Source organism: Taudactylus pleione, unplaced genomic scaffold (assembly GCF_031769625.1).
Source record: "Taudactylus pleione unplaced genomic scaffold, aTauple2 ptg000161l, whole genome shotgun sequence".
NCBI classification, from domain to species: Eukaryota; Metazoa; Chordata; class Amphibia; order Anura; family Myobatrachidae; genus Taudactylus; species Taudactylus pleione.
In genome coordinates this window covers 4859873-4883057 of record NW_028284563.1, presented here as the reverse complement: position 1 = coordinate 4883057, position 23185 = coordinate 4859873, and the positions used below count along the sequence as shown (strand labels likewise).

Genomic DNA, 23185 nt, shown 5'->3' with positions numbered 1-23185 from the left:
TTCCCAGGGGAGAAGAATTCAGATTGCTAATATTGTATCCTATTATCTGCATTTGACTGTGTATAGTAATAAGAATGAATTGTATGCGATTGTGGGCTTGATGGTTTGAGTACATATCCAATGGCGAAGGGACTGTGCATGCAGAGCCACCTAAACTGCAGGCTGCTGGTTGGGGGTAAGGAGGGGGCACCGCTGTCTGCATATCCATAAAACGACCCATTTTCTGGGAGTGCCGAGACCAGTGTCTGACTACCGATCCAGATTTACTGGCCTTGCAAGCAGACTGGGGGTGGCCATTCTGAGTAAGCTTAGGCTAGAGCTAGTTACACACCTATACAATCATCGGCCCGGTCCATTTGCTCACAAACACTGGAAAACAGACAAAAATGGTTGTTCAGACAAATTGGTTAAAACACACAAATTTAACCAATTTGAACAATTTTTTTTGTCCTTTTTTCAGTGTTTAAAGCCATATGATCGACTGTCATTTGCTCCCATACATTACCAGGTTTTCATTCCAACCAGCCAGATTGGACAGATATCTGACAGATAATTGTATAGCTTTATGTACTGTTTAATATTCATCTGCCCAACCTCCCGATCCCATAGAAGCCCTATTTCTAGCTCAGTGTAAACGGGGATCACAGGAGGTCAAGGTGGGTGCACGCTGCTCGGCCAATCGGGAGAATTTAACCTGCTCAACTGAGGATCACAAAGTATCCAAATACACAGCATCTGTGCAAGAGAGTCCTCTCTAAAACAGGCCCAGTGTGTTTTTGTAACAAGTGCTCAAAAATTGTCAACTTTAGTTTTGAATATATCAATTAAAAATGTAAATTGTAAATAAACTGTATTAATCTAAGTTATTTGTTATTAATTGAGGTTACTTTGGTTTTAGGGATTGATAATAATAATAATAATAATAATAATAATAATAATAATAATAATAATAATAATGTTAGTTATATGGTACTTTTCTCCCAGTAGGACTCAAAGCATTTTACATTTGCATTTAAAATAAAAAAATACAAATAAGCTTAGCAGAAAAGATAAACATTAGTGAAGGGACATTAGTGAAACGCGTGAGCAAACAGGTGAGTATTGAGTCTGTTTTCTAAGGACTCTAGAAAGGAGGCCTCTGGAACTGTGCGGGGAAGCGAGTACCATAGAGTCAGAGCCACAAAGCTAAAAGCTCGACCCCCAGATGAATTCAGGGAGATTCCAGGTACTAAAAAAAAAACCACTAAGCAGGCACTAATAAAAATTAAAGTTATATATCACTACGTCTAGACAAAGCAGCAAAACAATTATGAGCTTGTGTAAGCTCAAATACTGTGGCCACAGAATGGTCACTGGATACTAGAAATGTAGATGGGTTTTGCGCTAATTGATATTATGTATCTGAAAAATATGAGTATATAAAAGTATAATAGGGATAGGGTAGAACCCACACAAAGATTAAGACACCATTTTTAATATCATATATTGTCTATATATATATATATTTTTTTTATTAAAAGTAGCAACAATATAACAATAAAAATACAACAATACACCCACATTAATAATCTAGTAATAGCACCAGCCCACTGGGATCTAATGTGCTATGATAAGAAATCCATACAGTCCAGACCTGAACCATCGATAGTCAGCTTTGAAAAGTACAATTCTGTGTATATAAATACAGATTTAGCGTCCGCAAGGGAACCTCACCACATCCAACCGGAAATGGACACCAGACCTGTCACAGAGTGCGCCGTCTCGTGCTGATAATAATGCGGTGTGCACAGTGGTGTCAGGGTGTCCCAATAATTTCATGGGCAGAAATCATGTCAGCATGTGACGCCCCCAATTGATGGTGTATTGGTGATTTGTCCCCTTAGATCGCGGACCTCCAATTAGTCCATGCATATATTCCACAATGGAAGCGAATGATGGTAACAATCAAAGGTCACTTTTCAAACGGAAGATCCAATTGTAATACGTCCTCTGACCGGTGTCGCTCACCTGCTGGAAGCATTAACAAAGATCATATTAATGTAATTTATTTGTTTTTAATTGAGGTTACTTTGGTTTTAAGGGATGATAATAATAACAATAATAATTATAATGATGTTAGTTATATAGTACTTTTCCTACAAGAGGACTCAAAGTGCTTTACATTTAAAACCAAAAAATACAAATAAGCTTAGCAGAAAAGAGAAACATTAGTGAAAGGACATTAGTGAAACGCGTGAGCAAACAGGTGAGTATTGTTTCTGTTTTTGAAGGACTCTAGAATGGAGGCTTCTGGAAGTGTGTGGGGAAGCGAGTACCATAGACTCAGAACCACAAAGCTAAAAGCTTGACCCCCAGATGAATTTAGGGAGATTCCAGGTACTGGCTATAGTCCTTCATCTACTGATCGCAGTAATCGAGCGGGGCAGTAAGGGATCAGAAGCTGCTTCAGGTACCATACCTGGGGCGGGATGTACTAAGGTTGCGGTGACCATTCCGCCAGTCACCGCAACTTTTACTGATCGCATATGTACTAACATATGCGATTAGAAATCTTGCGATAAGAGCTGCCCTTTGCGAAACAGCTGATGCTGGGTGAGGGGGTCTCCGTGGGACCCCGCCCCCTCCGAGCCCCGGTAGCTTCCTGCTGGTGACCTGTGCAGGAACCCCCGGGCTCCTCCCTGCACCCAGAAGATTAGGAGGAGGAGGAGACGGAGGACCCAGCAGGAGCACGGGATGGCAACCATGGAGAGCAGGTAAGTGGAGGCCAGTGCTGGGCGACGGCGGGGCATCAGGTGTGGTAAGAAGCCCATAGGCTTCTATAGGGTAATGCCACAACGATAAAAGGGTGGCCGGGGCTTAGTACATATGGAAATGCGGTAATAACCCTGAAAATGGGGGTTACACTGCATTTTTCCTTTAGTACATCCTGCCCCTGGTCATGTAGGGCTGTGAAAGTCAATACGCCAGTCCTGAAACAGATTCTCCATCTGACAGGCAGCCAGTGAAGGGAGTAGAGAATGGGTGTTATGTGGCTGGAACTGGGCTGGTTGGATAATAGCTTGAATGAGCACACTATAAACACTGTGCTCATCCACTTACTATAGTAGGTATGTCATATTACATCTATTGTATTGAACTCTGTCTGCAATGGAGCTACATTTACATGCGCACGGATCCCACAGATATATGCAAATTACGCACGCACTGCAGAAATCCAATCACAGACTGCACCATGCAGAGACATACGGAAGGAGACGAGAAGTGCGGATGGATTGATTCGTCCATTGACGGGTTACTCTCTCCATGGCAAGGACCTGATACATCTCATGGGATTGTCCTGGCAGCGTGGTGGGTGTATGGGCAGACTTCTGTGTTCGTTTGTGTGGTGCGGACGCAGATGGGACACCTGTCTCAGACGGGTCTCTTGCACCCAGCATGGGGTGGTGTAAGTCCCCATACTAATGATGATGAGGATAGTGGATGGAAAAGCAGAGTGGGTGGTCCCGGCCTTTCTCCTGGATATGGATGTACACTCACATCAGCATAGTAAGGTAGAAAGTCAGCTAACATAGCCACAGATGCAGTCGACACATAACAGAAAAGTTGCTAGCTTGAGGTGATCTTCTAAACTAGGTGTGTTTTGCCGTCATTGGCAGCTATGCTATACCTTCTTTCAAACAAGTTAGTGTAAAAACAGTAAATGGCACTGTGGCACAGTGGTTGGCATTGCTGTATAAAGCACTTGGGGTCCCAGCTGTAACCAAACTCATGACCCAGCTGTGTTTAGCCTGTGCTTATGTGCAGCTCCTAACTGACATTTTTCAAACACAGCCTGTAAAGTGACAGGAGCTGATTGGTTGGTACTTAATCTCCGTCCACTTTATCTCTCCCCAAGGCTTAGCACATAGACCCCTTTATCTCTCTCCACATACAAACCAAGTGAGAGACACTCTTACTGACGGACATGCAGCAGCAATACTGATCCAGCACCACCGATCCTCCTCCTCCTGATCTTCCTTCGGCTCTGCCGCCACCGCCGACAGGAATCCCAGACTGACAGGAGCAGCCCCTGCAGTGATGGCCATGAGGATAGTGAATAAGTAGGTGGACACTGCTGGCCAGTGTTTGCTTACTTATCATTAGGTTGGGGGGATAGTTGGAAACTTTCCCCCTAAACTAGAACAATTAGCGGACAACTAGTTTGGAAAAATCAAACATGTCTGAACTTCCCAACTAGATGGACCAACCGATTTTGCCCATTATTTGGCGTGTGGGAGCAAACTGATGATTGTTTGCTCCCACACATGACCGGATTATCATTCCTACCAGCTAACTGGTTGGTTAGTTAGAAGGATATCGTTCTGATGTACGGCCAGCTTAAGAGGAAGAACTATAGCTGAACTATAAAGAAGGTGAATATTAGAAATGGACAGCTACATAGGCGATCTATACAGTGCAGCGTATTTCGGGGAGATAAAACAGGAGCCATAAATGGGCAGATCACCTTGGGCTGATTTATTGCTTGGATACTGAAAGCAAACATGTTATCTCATCACAAAGCAATAATACAAAGATATGGACCATTGTAATATCTGTCTACAGTATGTATTATCAATTATGAAGCTTCTGGCCGCCTGTTTATTACACGCACAATACTGTACTATACATTGTTACATCGTAAGACTGGAAAATAGTCAGGACCACAAAACTCTACCTAAACTGTTATTGTTTTGACCCAAAAGAAGATGAAAGGAACCCCTGAATGTGATTGGTGCACTTACTTTCTATTTGACATACTGTATATTATTTCCACCGTAAGTTGTGTTATGCGTGTATATAACAGTGGAAGTCAGATTAGTTGAACTAAACAGACTGATCATTTAGGGATATTTTAAGGCTGGGCCACTGTTATATTAAATCAGACACTGGGTTTGTCTAACGTTAAGTACATACACAGCAATATGTGCACATCCAGGCATTGAGGGCCCGATACAGACCCGGTCGCAAGGCTGCGTTCACATGCACCCGCTTTGTGCGAAAATATGCTAATGAATGCAATCGCACGGCAACCGTAGGACTATACCAAGACGCCTATCACTGTATAAAGCCGCCCACTTCCCATGACGTGCATCCACAAGTCAGCGAAAACATCGGTAACATCGGAACCACTCACACCACTTATGGTTGACCTGACCCTGCCGCACAAGCTGCTATACTTCCTGTCGCCTGCTAGACCTCTGCCAGCATATGCAATCGCAGGGGCTTCATTATGCACGCCCCTGTAACGGCGTGCAAACGCAAAGGCACGCCTGCGTTCCACCGGCCACCCCCTCCTCTCCACCCCCAAACAGTCACTTCATGTAAATCACTCTGTGAGGGTTTTGCGTGCTCTCTGCGATCGAATCCTTATTGCAGCGACCAGTTCGCACACGTGCACTGCGATGCATACGCATAATGCAAACATCGGCTGGCTACATACGAACGCAGTCTTGCGACCGGGTCTGAATCAGGCCCTTAGTCCAATGGCCAATTTAGCCAATGCATGACGATATGAAAAAAGAACATTTGGTGGGCAGGTCGAACAAAGACATGTTGAGAATGTCCATTTACTTTTAGGTTGAGGACAGTACAGATTTTGATCATTTTGGAGATCACACATTTTTCATATTTTAGCAAATCGGGATATCATCATGTTTTACCATAACTTTTTATTTTAATTTAAAAAGAACCAACATAGATGATTTAAACTGGATAAAATATATAAAGATTGTGTATTTATGGTATTGAATAGTCTATCCTTTAACCCTCTTCTTTGCTTAAGATGAGTGGGACTTGTCCTCAGCATATACTTAAAAAGTGCTAAGGACAAGTCCCACTTAGCACAGCAGGGAATCAAGGGGGGAAATTCCACTGGCAGTTGTCGTTCTCATCACCAGCAATGATCACATAATTTTGCCATTGTGTAATGATGTCTATGAGGGATAAGGTTTATGTCACTTCATGCAAAAAATAGCACAGGGGGGAACAAAGTGGCATCTCTCAATATGACCCTTATTAGTTATTGTCTGGTGATCATCAGACAATAACACCCTATTATACAACTGTACAGAAAGCATTAATAAGTCCATAGACGGTGGGTTCTAATGCCTAGATCTCCCACATCCTAGTTTGAATAAACATTACTCGATGTGGTAGGCTGTTTACTTTTCAAAAAGGCAGGCATTGCTAGGTTACCATATTATTTCTATATAGTTTATGCATTTCATTCAAACTAATTAAAAAAAACATATACAACTGTAGATTTTATTATGAAAACCTGCGTGTAGATTCCTGCTTTTGGTTGTTTTGGAAAATGCAGGTACAAAAACCACAAAAACACACCCAGTTCAGGTACTCGCCATGTCAATAAGCAAACGACAGTATTTTGGCCATTGTGTACAAATTGTGCTCTCTGTGTCAGGAGAAATAAGCAAGCTAATGTTATTTATTATTTGAAAATTTAAAGGGGGAGATCTATCAAGCATTGGAGAGAGATAAAGTGGAGAAGTTGCTCACAGCAACTAATCAGCAGTCATTTTTCTAGCACAGCCCGTAAAATGACATTTAGATGCTCATTGGTTGCTATAGGCAACTTCACTTCATCAGTCTCCAAGATTAGATAAATCTCCCCCTGTAGTCTTCTGGGGTATCATTTGTGTGGATGCTGTATAATGTCCCCTCATGATTAGTCTAAGGCACTGATATAGCTACATCTTTCTTGCTACTTTTTTTTTATATTATATCTCCTCCCGGGGATCCCATAAGTCCATGATGACACGATTCAAGGCAAATCGTGCCATCACACCCCGCTCAGTATATTTCAGTAGGTAAGTGGGCGGGATATGGGAGAGAGCTCTGGTCCTCCCAGGAAGACTCCCTAAAATTCAGGCGTTTATGGCAGAGATTAGGCTAAGTATGAGCCGAGTAATACAGTAGAAGAAAAACAGAAATGTTTCAATGAATAAAGATTCTGGCGCTATAGTGATCTCTCCCCGCCATGTGCATTTTCATGTGTATCCGCAATTCTTTCAGCATACCAACCCGGTGTCAGCTCCATGACGGGGATCTGCATGTTAAAATGCACTATGTGCGCACTTTTTTTTTTTTCAGTGCAAAAGAGAAGTATTTTTTGGTTTATAGAAGTTTTAACCTGTTCATTTGCCTGTTTATTTCCCTCTCCAACATATATACTTGTACGATGCCATTTTATCAGAGCATGAAACATAGCTGACTGTTCCTCTTGTTTCCTTTAGGTCTCTTCTTACTGTAAAAGCTCAGATTGCCATATTGCCTCTGCACTAATGTTCGGTACACACTGGCAGATATATTGGCCGATGAATTGATCGTCTAGTATAATTGTGAGTACCAGCGATAATAGTTGTTCACAGACATATCGCGTTGGCTGTGCTGCACAGCCGATGCCCAATATATCTGCTCATCACGCTGTGTGTACGGGCGGTCAGCCGACCACCAGTACACTTGCTGCAGAGGCCGCGGGGAGAGGGGCACGTCGCGACCCTGACCAGCGGAACCCGCGGCCAGATGATGGTTATTCAATGCGTATGAAGAACCATCATCTGCGGATCAGTCCATATGCAAATATATATTTTAGCATACCTGCAGACTTTCTGGCTGCTCCTTCCGGGAGGGAGCAGCCAGATCGGCAGGACAGGGGGGGCGTGGCCGAGACAAGGGGGAGTGGCCGGCCGGGTGACATCACTTGTGGGCATGGTGGGGGCGGAGTCACGCGATATCGTCAGTTTGGCCCCGCCCCCGCTACACAATGCCGATAAAATAGGCATTGTGAAGCAGGGGGCGGGGCCAAAATGACGCGAATCGCGTCACCGGCCCCCCCGCTGCGGGGGCTGCAGGGGTTATAGCGGGGGGATAGGAAGGGTGAGCGGCAGCCGGGAGAATTGCCTGCCTTCCCGGGAGGTCGGGAGCGGCACCCGATTTTCGGGAGGCTCCCGACCAAATCGGGAGGGTAGGCAAGTATGTATTTTAGGTGTGTACCCAGCTTAACACTAACACAAATCCTAGTCACATGTGGTAGGGCATAGCGTCTGTTTAATAACACGCATACAGAAACACACCAATACACACAGAGAGAATGAAAAAAAAAGTTTATTTTTTAGGGAATCGCAACTTTTTCGATAAACTGTGCAAGCTTCACATCTTTTTTGGTCAAGGTTCCGCAATCGTGTGTCGTCAGTGTTATTTGTACCTGTAAGGACAAAGTATACGCATGAATTACATCAAAAGAAAAACTTTTTTTTGGGGGGGGGGGGGGTTTCGATATACGCTTATGTATAAAAAGATGTGTTATTGTGAATATTTTATAATAAGGGGGAGATATATCAAGCCTATGAGGGAGATAAAATGGAGTTATTGCCCATAGCAACCAATCAGCTTCTGACAGTCAGTCAATGTATAGATTGTGTATAGATAAATTACAGTTAAGCTGCGCATCCACTATCAGACTATGGAAAGACACTACGATTAAGACATCATAATCGTACAGTCGTTCCTGATCCCCTGTAGTGCCTACACTGAACGATATGTCATTTTGTGTAGGCACCCTCCCTAATCCATGAACATGGCCAATATGTCGTTATCGGCAGGTTGGCCTGCATGTTCAGGCGATGATAGATTTCGAAAACGACAAGCGGGAGCGCGCATCGCTGGTGGTTTCCGACATTATAGTGCACGATTATTGAGCAATTGAACGATAATGATGTTATCGTTCAATCGCTCTGTTTAATCAGCAAGTGGATACGCGGCATTAGAAGCTGATTGGCTGCTAGTGACAATTTCTCTACTTTAAAAATAGGTAAGTGAGCTAAGAGGTCCCTCGCAAAAATCACAAAACAATAAATCCTGTCACAAATGTCTAATAATGACTAGTTCATGTATTCTCTGACTATACAGCATAATAAGCCAGTTGTGAGTGATCCTGCTGGAACACATGCACAGGCTGCAAGATGGATGCCAACAACACTGCCCATTATACACCAAAGATATATCTGCTACAACTTCAAATCTTCAACAAAAACAAGTGAGCAATTTATAAAACTTTCAGTATAATACTTTATTGTGTTACATATTTAAATGGTAAAAAAAAAAAAAAAAAAACTTTCTTACAATGTATTGCACTCTGGGGAAAGGTCCCTTTGAAATGTTAGGAACTAGGCCTCAATACAAGATTGTTCGAATATAGGACCATGGAGTGCCGCCTCTTTCTTTTTAGAAATTTGGTGCAAAACCCGACTTTAATCTTAATTTATAAAAACAAATGGGATCGGTATGAAATACCGCCGGACGCATTCATTCAAATCCTGACGGCGGAAGACCGGCAGTGAAGATCCAGACAGGTAGGTATTTCAACTATTACTAATCTAAACTCCTCATCCTAACCCTCCCTTAGGGGTGGCCTTCCCCTAGCCTAACCCTAACCCTCCCGGGGGCGTGCCTACCTCCTAAGTCCCCCCCCCCCCCGAGCCCCTAACCTAACCCTCCCCCCCGTGGCTGTCCACGCCCGGCTTACCTTCGATCGGTATGTCGGGCGTCAGGCTCCCGGTGTAGGTAAATATCGACAGGCGTCAGGATTTTGATGCCTATCATTAGACCCCTGCCGGTATTAGACAGTCGGGAAGCTGGCGGTCGGCATTTTGACCGTCTGCTTCCTGACTGCATCCCAAACAAATGTCCTGACTCACTGACTCATCAACACCCAGCCCAAACCCCTGGACCTAAAAACATGAAATTCGGAGACTATATTCCATATTCCTTCCATGACGTAGGCACCCACTAAGCAGGTATTTTTCTAAATTCTTCTAAGGGGGTGAAAAGTGCTAAAATGTTTCCTCCCACTGTACAATGTCCTGACTGACTGACTAATCAACACCCAGCCCAAACCCCTGGACCTAGAAACATGAAATTTGGGGAGTATGTTCCTTCCATGACATAAGCACCCACTAAGCAGGGCTTTTCAAATTTGACTACTAAGGGGCTGAAAAGGGGTAAAATGATTCCTCTCAACCACGGTGATTGACTGACAAAGCAACATGGCCCAAGTGCTGCGGGACTGTAAGCTCATTGTCTGGGATGAGAGTACCATGGCGCATAAGGGAGGTTTTGAGGCACTGAGCAGAACTCTCAAAGACATCGGGGACAATGATGGAGTAATGTGGGGGGTGTCACTGTGCTGCTAGCTTATGACTTCCAGCAGACTCTGCCAGTAGTACCAAGGGAAACTCGAGTTGACGAAGTTAAGGCATGCGTCAAGGAATCATATCTGTGGCCCCTTATCTGGAAAATCTCTCAGGAAATACACGACGGTCCACTTGCGGGGCAATGTCTCCACTGGGCAATTCTCCAAATTCTTACTAAAAATAGGACACAGAGCCCGAGGGAAAGGTGACCATCCCTGCAGGCCAGTAATGACCTCACAGCCATCCAAAAACATATCTGTACTATCTTTTCAAGCTCTTAGGCTGTCACAGTAGTAGGTAAATAGACTCCTGAATTTATTTTAAAAGGTCTTCAACACCATTATTATTTTTTTATAGTATTCTACTGGATTACAGAGCTAGTACAGACTTTGTGATACATTGTATCTATATAATTACAGTGTTTTGAAGCAATTGCCAGTTGATAATAATTAAAGGTAATATGACGTAACTATTGTACAGACACTAGGTTTCACTGAGGAAGATTATAATACACTTAAAGCTATGGATACTCTATACCTGAAATAGATATTGTGTTATATACCTATTGAACAGTCCCTGAGACTCATTTTATTTCACTGTAAATAAATTAATATTTCCCCTGCGATTTTTGTTTATGCCATATTTTTAAGGAAACTAATAATTTTATGCGAGACAAAAAAAAAAGTTATGTTTTACATAGATACGACCAGTGCACTATCTTGTCCCCTTCTAGATACTTATATACTTATTGGTTATTATAGTGGGTAGCACCTCTTCAAACTGAATAAAGTAATATTGAAACCAAGGTAGAAATGAAAGAGAAGGTCGCCTACTGGTGCAATTGCTGTTTCAGCTAGTTAGTCATTAAAAAAATATAAGCAAATAAAGGAAAAAGGGCACAGAAAAAGGGAATATTCTGTACAATTGTAAAACATTTCACATTGGACTGTTTATTTTGCATTTGAGGGAAATGGAATTATCAGTGATTTTTGCAGCAGGATTTAAAGCAGTGTTATTTTATCTAAAGACAGAACCAGTCTGTTTAAATCCCATGGCGAAAATCATCTATTTCGACAACTCGTTAACTACATTTCCCTCTTCGGGTAGGGTGCACTATTCCCAAAAATGTAGTCAAACCTCAAAAAAATTAAGTTTTTGGAGGTTTGACCACATTCTCCATATGCATCAAGTTCCGGAGAGTTGTTCCCGATAGGCAATGCCATCTATTTGAGCCTATGGGCTTCTTACCGGAGACTTCCCCGAGAGGGATCCAACAGGATCCATCTCAGGGTCTCCCGTAGCTCGTGCATGCGCAGAAGGACTCCCAGGTCATAAACCCGGAGGTCCTCGCACAGCATAGAACTGCTCTTAATCGGAAGAGCCGTCCTTTGCAGTTTTAGATGCAAATCTTTGTGCATATAGCACTATTAAGCGGCGTTATGCACAGGGCCTTCTCCAGGTGTTGCCGCGCCCTGTGCGGAGAGGGACTGATGCCCCTCACCTTCGCCGTGTGCGTCCGAAAAGGGTGTGATCTAATTACCATATGCCATGCCCCCTGAGTGACGCTAATTGGGGGCGTGCCCGTATGGCATGCCTCCCATTTAAAATCAGTCTGGTGACAAGCTCAGCACTCCTTCAGTAGCTGGGTTGCCCCCAACCCTCTCACTGCACTGAATACATGCCATGTGCATGCGTGAGGCATCCATTCCTTTTCTCCGGGGCTGGCACCGCCACACAGCTGCAACAGTGCCGAACCTCACGAACACCGGCGGGACACTTAGGCCCGGCGGGTGGAACAAAAAACATGACTGTCCCGCTGAATATCAGGATGATTGGCAGGGGTGCACCCCCTATGGGGTGGCGCCCGTGTTCGACCGCACTGATTGAACATGCCCCGAGCCGGCCCTGGCTATGCACGATGTGATCAATGGCGGGAGGCATCACATTTTGCCCACTACCTCTGAAAAAAAAAAAACACACGTGTTGGGACCGTACTTTAAAAGCAATTATTAGAATAAAGTAACATGAAAATACATCACAATCAATTCATTAGGGAAAAGGGAATGCTTGGGATTCCTTCCACTTTCCTCGCAGCCTCTGCTTAGCCTAGTTTGTCTGCAAACCTCTCCACCTATATTTCAAATATTCTGCCAGCAGTACTGCTCATGAAATTCTAGAGGGCTGGCTCTGCCACGAGCTGCTCCTCCGTAGGCCTAGGTGAACACTATGCCACTGTTAGGAGGTTGTTGCGCTGCTATAACCTGCGATTGAATGTACTGATAGTGCAGAGTGGACAAATCCATTATGACACTTGACAACTATTCCTATGTCACAAGCTTGCCGGGTCCGAGGCGTGCAAGCCTTAGCAGGAAGCGTTATTCCCATCTGAGCAACAAAACCCAGTAAAGCGATACCCTGAAAAAATGCAACGGTGGTTTGAGCTCAGGTGATGGAGTATGAATGTAATGAATTACCTTGTTGTACACATTAAACCATTCTGGGTGGTGATTCATTTTCTCTGCTTGCAGGGCCACACGAGTCATAAATCCGAAGGCCTGAAGGAAAAGAAACAAAAATAGTACAGACGTTTGGCTAATATTGAGACGCTGCTGTTAGTGGGAGTGTTTCTGGCTATTTGTCTTGTAAAATCGCTATGAGCGGGGTTTTTTTTTTTTACACCGCACTCCCGAGAGACAAACTTGAACTGTAAGTACTGTTATGCAATGTCTCTGTATCATCAGTGCGGATTAATGCAAGACCAATGCTTCAATCCCCCAAGACACTGCTGAAACGGTTAAAGGGCCACATTTATAGTTGTTTACAATATTTAATCTTTTTTTTTTTTTTCTTTTTACACTTCAGCTTCAATGTGACTTCAACAATGCAGATCAAAATCACACTCAGGGGGATATTTAACAAACATTTATTCTACGGAGGAAGATCAGGGGTGTTTCCCATAGCAACCAGTCAGGTTATAGCTGTCATTTATCTAGTCTATAAAATGATCAAACGAAAAATACACAATAAGCGCACGTGTCTGTATCTATCTGCACTTAGTAATACTAATAACTAATAACTAATACCAGCAGCCCACAGAAGGGGAGTGTGTCTCCCCAGGGACCAACATGGGAGAAAAAGACGTATGTGTAATGCAGCACTCAGTGCATGCTATTAAGGATAATCCAGATATTCTTCTTATTATTATTAGAATAATCTGTATATATCAAGTATATGAAAATATAGTATTTATTAAAACAAATAATGAAAAAAATATATACTTTTGGGAATGGAAAGCAGTGTAGTTAATTATAACAATAACAATATAATTATACATGAACATAAAATATCCTGGAACAGTAACTGCTTAGGTCATAGGATATATGACAAAGTGGCAACTGAATATAGTGAACACTACATATAAAACATCCACGGCCATCCAAAGTCTAGGGCTATATATATATTAATGTTGTAATGGGGTCAGTATAAAGGGGTTGGGTATGAAATGCCAGCACGCGGAATCCCGGCGGTCAAAATCCCGACAGGGTTAGGATACAGACACCTGTCGATCGGTATCCTAACCCTCCCCCTCTCCCTGCCCCTAACCCTCTCTCCCAGATGTCTAAACCTAACCACCCCCGTACCCTAACCCTCCCCCCAAGTGCCTAACCTTAACCCTCTCCCTAGTGCCTAACCCAAACCCCAACCTTTCACCTAATGCCGCGTATCCACTAGACGGTATATTGAACGATAATTATATCATTATCGTTCATTTATATAGTGCAGTGGATATGCCGTCAACGACCTGCAATGCGCGCTCCTGCTGGTCGTCTACGACGTCACTCATCGTATGAACCTGCTGTCCAACCTGACGATATCATCCGGTTTTGCAGGTTCGGGGATGAGGGAGGGTGCCGGCACTGAACGATAGATATATCGTTCAGTGTGGGCTCAATGTCCACTGCACAATATAATGAACGATTGAATGATAATGATATTACATTGTCCAGTGGATACGCGGCATTACCCTGCTACATATATCATCATACATCAGTGGCAGTTGTAAAGGACGGGCAAGCAGGGCTATCGCCCAGGCAATGTGGCAGCAGGCGCAGCCATCCCAGCAGCGTCATCTAATTTGACAGCACCAGCCCACTCTTGCCCGCCGGCATTATAGTTCCAAAATGCGGCGGTGCCATATTGCTAAACAGTGAGGTTGTTGTTCCCTCCCACTGGGAGTCCCAGTCTCTCAAAATGCCGGTGCCATTCGTGACAATGTCATGCCATGTGACGTTGTCACGCATGGCATTCTGGGAGCGGCCGCGGGAGAGAAAAAACAGAGGAGAAGCAGTAGAGCCTCTCCAGAAAAAGCAGCAAGGAGGAGAGAGAGACCAGCTTGCCTTCACAAGGTAAGAATTAGGCAGACGGCTCACCCTTGGCAACCGCCCCAAATATGGAAATCGACAACACGAACGAAGCACAACCACCGCAACATAAACTCCATGGTAGTGGGTAGGAAAATTGCCATAAGAAAGAAGTCTGCTTCAGGCCACTCCCTCCTATTTAAAGACCTTCTTCCTCAATTCCAATTGGCCGGCCTGGTAATAACAACTAGGGCAAGCAACCTACGCTATAAACACTGCCCCCTATCTGTGTATCAGCCCAGGGAAGGGTTACATTTTCTGCAGGCTCATCCAGCCTTCAGATTTCTCTATTGTGCAGCACCCATTGGCCGTTGCTCTTCCATGCAGAGCGCATAGTAAACGGGACATACCTCAAACTTCCACCCCAATCGGGAAGGAGGAACAGAGGGCCTGATTCAGAGCCGGTCGCTCTGACAGAGCGCTCGCTCTGAATCAGGGCCGGTCTTTTTTTTTTTTTTTTTTTTTAGGACGGCCTCCTGGTCGCTCTCATAGCTGTGGGTGACCACCCACAGCTATAGTGAGCGGCCAGGAAGATGGTCGCGATGGTCAAGACCATCGCGACCATTGGGCTTGCGACGGTCAAGACCATCGCGACCATCGGGCTTGCGACGAGACCCAGAGAGATTTCGGCTCTAATAGAGCCGAAATCTCTCCCACTGACATCACTCGTGATGTCAGTGGGGCCGCCCCCAAACAGAGGCGTTCACATGGGAACATTTGGGCAGCCACTCCGCCGGCCCGCCCACCAAAGGGGGCAAGCTGTCACTCAACATCGAAAGCTCGCGCCCTTTGTTGCGAGACCCGGAGCGACGGAGTGCCCGTTGCTATCCGGGTCTCGCACATGCGCACCATCGACTCGGTTGCGAGTGCACAGTGCTCGCGACCGGGTCTGAATCAGGCCCAGAGCCCAAATCGGGACTGTCCCGCATAAATCGGGAAGGTATGCAGTACAGTATGTAAAAGAGAACTCCTCAGCTTTCACACCCACTGAGAAAGCAACACATGGACTAGGAACTCAAAGGCAGGTTGAACCCCAAAGCAGCTGTAAGCACTGCGTTACTGTTTTTATCAGCTTTGCCGCGTATATCATTGGTAGGCAATGTGCGGCACTCTAGCTGCTATGTGACTCCAAATATATACACATCCAAATGGTTGGTATTCACCAGGGGCGTATCTATAATGGGTGCTGGGTGTGCGAGGAACACGGGCCCCTGGGTCCAGGGGGGCCCCGCACCGCATACCATACACCCATAATATTACTTACCTCTCCGAAGTCCCAGCCCGCTGCTGGAAAACGACTGGAAAATGGCCACGGCTGCCATTTTCCCGTCGTTTGCGCATGCGCAGTACAGAGAAAATGGCCGCCGCAGCCATTTTCCCGGTGACCGTGCATACACTATAGACTCTGGGCACACTCTAGTGCCCAGAGTCTATAACTCCGGCGCTGGCCGCGCACAGCTCAGTGCGCTGCCGGGCAGAGAGGAGGGGGCCCGTGCCGGAGACTGCACATGGACCCCCTCCTCTCTAGAAACGCCCCTGGTACTCACATTAATACAGATTCAACAACTGGGGTGCAGATCCTCCAGGAAGGAGCCAGGGCATCAATCCGTAAATACAGTATATAAATAACGCACAGAGGGCACTCAGCATTGCTCCGCTGCGGAGACATCTGAACCGAAAATCACCTGTCTCCCAATCCCTATCAGAGCAGTGAAACTTAGCACTGCTGAGTCTGACTCAGCAGTGCTAGTGCGCCTGCGATAACTAAGCTTCACGCAGGTGCACAAAGCCCCAACGTCCGGCGGAAGGAGCCGGACAGGGGCGGAGGGATCTCTCTTTGCAACCCGGGACTCCTTTCCATAGGGAAGGAGCGGGGGTGTGGGAGCAAACGCCATATGAAGATAGTGAATGTTCCCGCAGTCAAGCTCCGGAAATATTATATATTCGGAGCTTGACTAATTTAGGTCCCCATACTAGTGTATGGGGACAGATCGAGGCTGAAAGATAAGCAGGAGATATCAGTGCATTACCTTTATAATGAATAGCCCATACTTGCCGTGTTGCTCCCAGCCACCTGGATTGGTGAACACTTCTCCCAGGTTTGGGGCCACCCAGTCGCTCACAGGCGGCCAGTGATGTAATTTTCAGTGAATTGCATCATCGTAGGCCTTCCCCCTGCTGCACAATAATGGTAATCACGGCATTGCATAGCAGGGGGGGCAGGGCTATGATGATGCAAATGGAAGGATGCAATTGTGATGTCATGCCCCCAAAGACCCGCCCACCTCTGCAGAGCTCCACCCCCGCCCACCTCTGCAGAGCTCCACCCCCGCCCACCTCTGCAGAGCTCCACCCCCACCCAGTGCTGTCCTGGCTGCCTCCTCCCGGATGGAATAGCCCCAATTCTTATTTTCTACAAAAGTAGGTTAAAATGATGAATAGATACATAGATAGATAGATAGATAGATAGATAGATAGATAGATAGATAGATAGATAGATAGATAGATAGATGCTCAAACATGGCACCCACTTCCACATATGCATCGGGCCCCTACACATGTTTAGTATCGCTCGGTTTTAATGCGTTGTTAATTTAATGTTCTTTTTTTATCGCCTTGGTAAGCGACAATTAAACAAAACACATTCATCTCCACGATAAGTGCGAGTTAATTAAATAGGCCCCAAAATATGTGAAGTTATATATAAACAATATTACATTGTTTTGTTTTTTTTTCCTTGTGAAATTGAAGTATGAAAATGAATCTGGAAGAGCCCCACGGGACCAGGGATGTGCTATTAAATCTGCGCACTACCTATTTGTTTACGTTTTCACAGCTGCTCAGTAAAGCAGCACAGATTTAATTGGTTCTTTATTGAAAATGAGCCTTTTCCCACATGTTGGCCACAAGCAAATAGTGTGTAATGGCAGATAATGATTTCATGCCTCTGCGTGTAGGGAACTCACAAACACTGTGTGCAGGAGTGAATCAAGAATCAATTTGCCAGCGAGGAGAAAAAAAAAAGGGGGGGGGTTGCAATTGATTCCAATGAAGTTTGTCATTTGTGTCAGCAATTAAAATGTTTTCCTCTATGAAACAAAACCGATCCATAGGCCACTAGGGAGTACAAGCGGCTCATTCACTAAACACAACACTCAGACTCTGGCAAGGATTATTCAAACATAACTGATCTCATCTTTCATTTTTTTCTCTTTATGTGGAAATCAAAAGGGAAAAGAAATGTATGAAATAAAACAAATTATTACACCACCACTAAACAGACGATAATGATAAAGGGGTCTATTTACTAAGCAGTGTTAGGAGACAGAGTGAAAAGTGATAAGAAAGTGATAAGGTGCCAGCCAATCAGCACCCAAATGTCATTTTTTTCAAACACAGCCTGTGAGATGACAGTTAGAGTGAAAAGTGATAAGGTGCCAGCCAATCAGCTCCTGTCTCCTAACACTGCTTAGTAAATAAACCCCAAAGAGTCATGTACAAGCAAATAATGAACCAGTAAAATTCATTTTTTGCATGGGCAGAGATAATTAATGGGCGGCCAGTTTTGCAATTCAATTGTACTGAGCACTCATTAATTATCGCCCTCGTTACACCCTATTATACCGGGTTTAGCCATGTAAAACAGTTAAACCCGTCTAAAGTCCTGGGCTCCCTAACCACGGGCTCCTTACACATTTGTGCTTGCACCCTCCTGAGGGTGCAAGCACAAATGCCAGCACCTATCTCGCTCAGACGGAGTAACCGTTGAATTGCTCTGCCGGGTGCCTTAAAAAAAATAGCCGCCTGCTAAACAATTGAATTGCCCCCACTAACACATAACTACCAATCAGATTCCAGCTGCCATTTTTCAATTATAGTTTATAAAGTGAAAGAAAACATACAATTGGTTCTTCTTATCGTCATTTTTATTTAATTTAAGAAGTGCATTAGTTTTCGTATATCTATTATAATAACGATACAGTTACTATTGAACTATGGAAGTGGATTATGTTTATACACAGCTTAAATCAGTTACATGTTTTAAGACTTAGCGGAGTTGGGGCTTCCTGGTTGATGTCTCAAAGTGGGCTGATGACGGCAAGGATTTGGGTAAGGTAAAGGCTTTGCCCCAGTTATGCCCAACGTTTTGTAAATAGGACACTAATGTGTGAAAAGCCCACGTAGGAGCTAACTCTGTATTTTCTTTTCTGTACCCAAGTAAACAATCCAGCGATGAACTTAAAAAAAAATGAGCTGCTCTGGAAATCAAGGTCTAATGTACGAGTAATGTAATAAAACATATTACTATTTGTAAGCCCCTACTTACCTATTATAATAAATACCATTTTCAATGGGTTAATGAATTAGCTTTTCAAATACATAATGAGCGGAGGGAAAGTACCAACCAATCAGCTTCTGTCGTTTTTCTAGCACAGCCTGTAAAAGGACAGTTAGGAGCCCATTGGTTGACACTTTATCTCTCTCCAAAGCTTGATACATCTCCCCTAGTCTTTTTATATAATATCTAAATGTGTCCATTTTTTAAATGGCAAGATCACCTTGTAAGAATAGCAAAATCTCTTGTTCGGGCATGTTACCTGCAGAACCTGAATGTTTGTTATGCAACCCAACGTAACCTTTCTGAGATCAGATTTCTTTACATGTTCCCCAGAAATATTCTGTATGAAATGCACAGCATACGAGCGGACATTGTAAGTCGTCACATTCGTGGCACGAGGTATTGGTTTTACACAATCAAGAAGAAGTGCTTAATCCATCGAGTAATCACTCAATTAACTATGGAAAACCAAGGTATTGATGCCACCAGCTCATGCATTTCCTCCAGCATCTTAATTACAAAGTTACTGGGTTCAGCATTCTAGTGTTCCAAAAATTAACAAAATTGTACAAGCCATAAGAAGCCAAACGCAACATATAGTATCGCATGCAATTATGTTAACTGTGCACAGGTATCGCACCTATATTTCAGAACACTGGTGATAAACTAGGGAGCATGGTCGGCGCAGTGGTTAGCAATGCTGCCTAACAGCCTTGAGGTCCTGAGTTCAATGCTTGACCAAAGGAAATATATGTGTGACATTTGTATGTTCTCCCTGTGCTTGTGTACCCTCAGTGTGCTCCGGGTTTCCTCCCGCAATCCAAAAATATATAGGTAGGGTGAAAGGATTATAACAAAAATACATTAACGTGTGTGTGTCCATGTGAATATAGGGGGAGGCGTATCAAACTTTCAAGAGAGGTAGGGCGGGATGCAGCAAGCTGAGAAATGAGGTAAAACCCCGAAAATGTGGGTTTGACCACGTCTCATATGCGCCAAGCGATGCACTCCGGGACTTGGATGCGGTGGGTAACGCCATCTTCCTGATGGCATTACCCATAGAAGCCAATCTGATCCCTCCCGGCAACCTGCGTAGCATGCGCAGAAGGATGCCAGAGGGGCTTCTGGGTCATAGACCCGGAAGCCCCTCCACCGTAAAGGGACGCTCTTACCGACAGCGGCATGCATGCGATGAACGGCGGAATGCACTGCGAGTGCGATGCGTCATGCATCCCGCTCATAGAGTGGAGAAGTTGCACATAACAACCAATCAGCTTCTCGCTATCATTTCCAAGAAGCTGATTGGTTGCTATGGGCAACGTCTACATTACATTATCATTTAACTCGTATCTAGCACATTCTGTAAAATGACAGTTAAAAATTAATTGGTTGCTATGGGCAACTTCTCTGCATTATCTCTCCCCAAGGTTTGTTACATCTCCACAAAGACTGGGACAGGGACTGATGTAATGTAAATGACCAAGTATTCTCTGCAAAGAGCTGCGGGATATGTACAGCAGCTCTCCTCACGGTGACTGAAGTAGAAGGCCGTCAATGATGCATATGTGTAACATAATCAATAAGCAGCTACTACTTAGCTTACTCTATGATATTCCGATCTTGCTGTATATGAATGTGGGGTACACACATTATATAATGTTCATACAGCCGCCGAACAATATATTGTCCAGACCATCGGTCGGTGTGTACACCCGATATATCTGTGAACAACGTAATTCACAGACATATTGCTTGATATATCGTGCGCATCTGCCTGCGTGTGTACAAGGGGGGGGCGACCAGCTGGCCGATCTATATCTATAAAGCGTGGGTTAATATTTCTAATCAAGGAACAGGTATCATGTGGCTCTATGGCTGCTGTGGAACTACATGTCCCAGCATGAGGTTCAAGTTTTTGACAGGGACATATAATTTTTCAACAACAGAAGCACCATAGCTTACTGAGCCTGATGTAACCTGTTGGAGATTCTAAGATGGGAGTTTTATTAAGAAGTGATGTTGCCCATAGCAACCAATCAGATTCCAGGTTTTATCTTATAGAAGGTGCTAAATAAATGAGAAGTAGAATCTGATTGGTTGCTATGGGCAACATCACTTCTTAAATAGAACTCCCATCTTAGTAAATTTACCCCTCTGGCTCTGATTGGCTGTGATGACCCTGGTTATTAACTAATCTCCAAAAACTCATCCGGCTTCTCCCAGAAGACTAAACTCTTTGACCCAGGATTTAGCCAAATAAATATCTATTCAACCCAATGCTGTCAGCCCTTCCACTGTCCCTGATACCCAGATCTTTCAGACCTTTAGGATCAGTCTAAAATCCCTCTTCTTTACACTACAAAGACCAATAAGTCCAAACAGTTATTCTTCCGCTTTCCTTAAAAATACTGGATGTTCTAATAGTTTCTGTATCTTTTGATTTGAACGTAATTAACTATAATAATTTAGTGGATGAGGTTGTAAAGCCTTTATTAGAGGGACACCATTTACTATCATGGCATATTATCTATAAATTAATTTGTAATATCACATGATGCCATTAAATGTCCATTTGTGTCTACATACCTTGTAAGTGTTGATTTATGTTGACCTGAAAAGTCTACATTATTACTGATGCGACAAAGATGGTGATTCAATTAGACATGACGTCTGCGAATTGCTGTTCCGGAAAGGCACATCCCGAACAGCCACAATCGCTGTAGTGGTGCATAGGAAAACTAGCCACCCTATAGTGGTGCATAGGAAAACCAGCGGTGTTGCAGGTACCGTATATGGCTGTGGTGTGCACAGCTGAGTGTTTTGGTGTCACATCCCACTGAATATAATTGCCCCCTATGTATTATTATTTCATGTGCTATTTCTTTTATCTTAGTGTTAGATATTTTTCATAACCTACGTTTTACAATTAGTACGTTTCTACTACTTTTTTCCATTATTTTTAAAGAAATATGTTTAACATAGGACAACAGCACATGCATAATTTGTAATAGAGATTGATGTTACTTGAACTGAAAATTATACAGGGAAATATCCAAGATCGTTCTGTCTGTGGAAGTTACTGTTCCAAAAACGCAAATATTGACCAGCCACACTGTATAACTTATTTTGATCTTTATATGGAATTTTGTTTCTAAGTGTCTGATCCAATTTTGAACACACTGTAAATTAAAATTCTAGTTAGGTGTGGCACAACCTCCAAAAATGTATCAGGTCTCACAAATACCCCTTTTAGACATAAGCCATGTCTAAAAGGGGAATGTCTGATAGGTCCGACCTGGGTTGAAAGTCGCCATCAGGGTTTTGCCCAGAACTTGCAACCTGGGTCGACGACCCAGATCAAGTCTGAAAGGTGCAACCTGGGTCTTGATGACCTGTGTTACACCTAAAAGAAATTGATTGGAAGTGCTTGGAGATGACATCATCTCCAAGCACCCACTGAATGCCGGAAGACACAGTGTGAAGGGTGACGGTCATGTGTGAAAGAGAAAACCTCGGCTTCAACCCGTGCTCAGTGTCCCGGATCAGAGCCAGGTTGATGCTGGGATTTTATGTCTGAAAGGGGTATAATTTAGAGTATTTAGATATACTAAGCATAGCATCGTGGATGCAGTACATCCTGCCACTTATCGGGTTTTTAATGGCGTTAATGCCAGTATTTACGAATGTGATTACAAAGGACAGTCCTCCTCATCTAATATTTGGAGTTTTGCGGCTAACGTGTCCGGATGGGAGATTCCATACCTGTATATGTTGAGGAACACATTGTGACTTATATCCCATAGGTACTATGAGGAGCTCTGCTAAAGCTTTTAACATGAAGTTCAACGCCAGGGGCAGACTAGAGAGATTTAAAGGGAAACCTATTACGCGTGTTCTACTATATTTTAGGAACAGAACTCATAAATTAAATTTTAAAAAAATAACCTTATACAGAACCTTTCCAAGATTTCCAGGTGATAGAAACGAAATAAAAAACAAAATGAATATATATTTCTACAGATTGCAAAATTTTACTAAATAAAAATGGTGGAAATTAATTTATCATCTATAAAGGACAAACGTATTCTTCTAGGAAAATCAATTATGTGAATTCTTGATTAAAGACTTGTTTTTTTCGCCTTCTAGGTAATTACTTATGCATATTTCTAATATGA

At 43.7% G+C, this 23185-nt stretch overlaps 1 protein-coding gene across 3 annotated transcripts in view; it reads right to left on the bottom strand.

The window, feature by feature from the left end:
• Nucleotides 1-1535: 1535 nt before the first annotated feature.
• Nucleotides 1536-23185, bottom strand: part of PCBD2 (pterin-4 alpha-carbinolamine dehydratase 2) — a 119598-nt gene continuing 97948 nt past the window's right edge. For 2 of the 3 annotated variants that reach the window (XM_088475077.1, XM_088475079.1), the window contains 2 exons: nucleotides 12725-12805; nucleotides 8146-8263 (listed from right to left, as the gene is read on the bottom strand). In XM_088475077.1, coding sequence (XP_088331203.1) covers nucleotides 8171-8263; nucleotides 12725-12805 — 174 coding nt within the window. In that variant the 3' untranslated portion in view covers nucleotides 8146-8170. Of the gene's footprint in view, nucleotides 2011-8145; nucleotides 8264-12724; nucleotides 12806-23185 lie in introns of those variants that run through there. The other variant, XM_088475078.1, reaches the window with a different exon arrangement.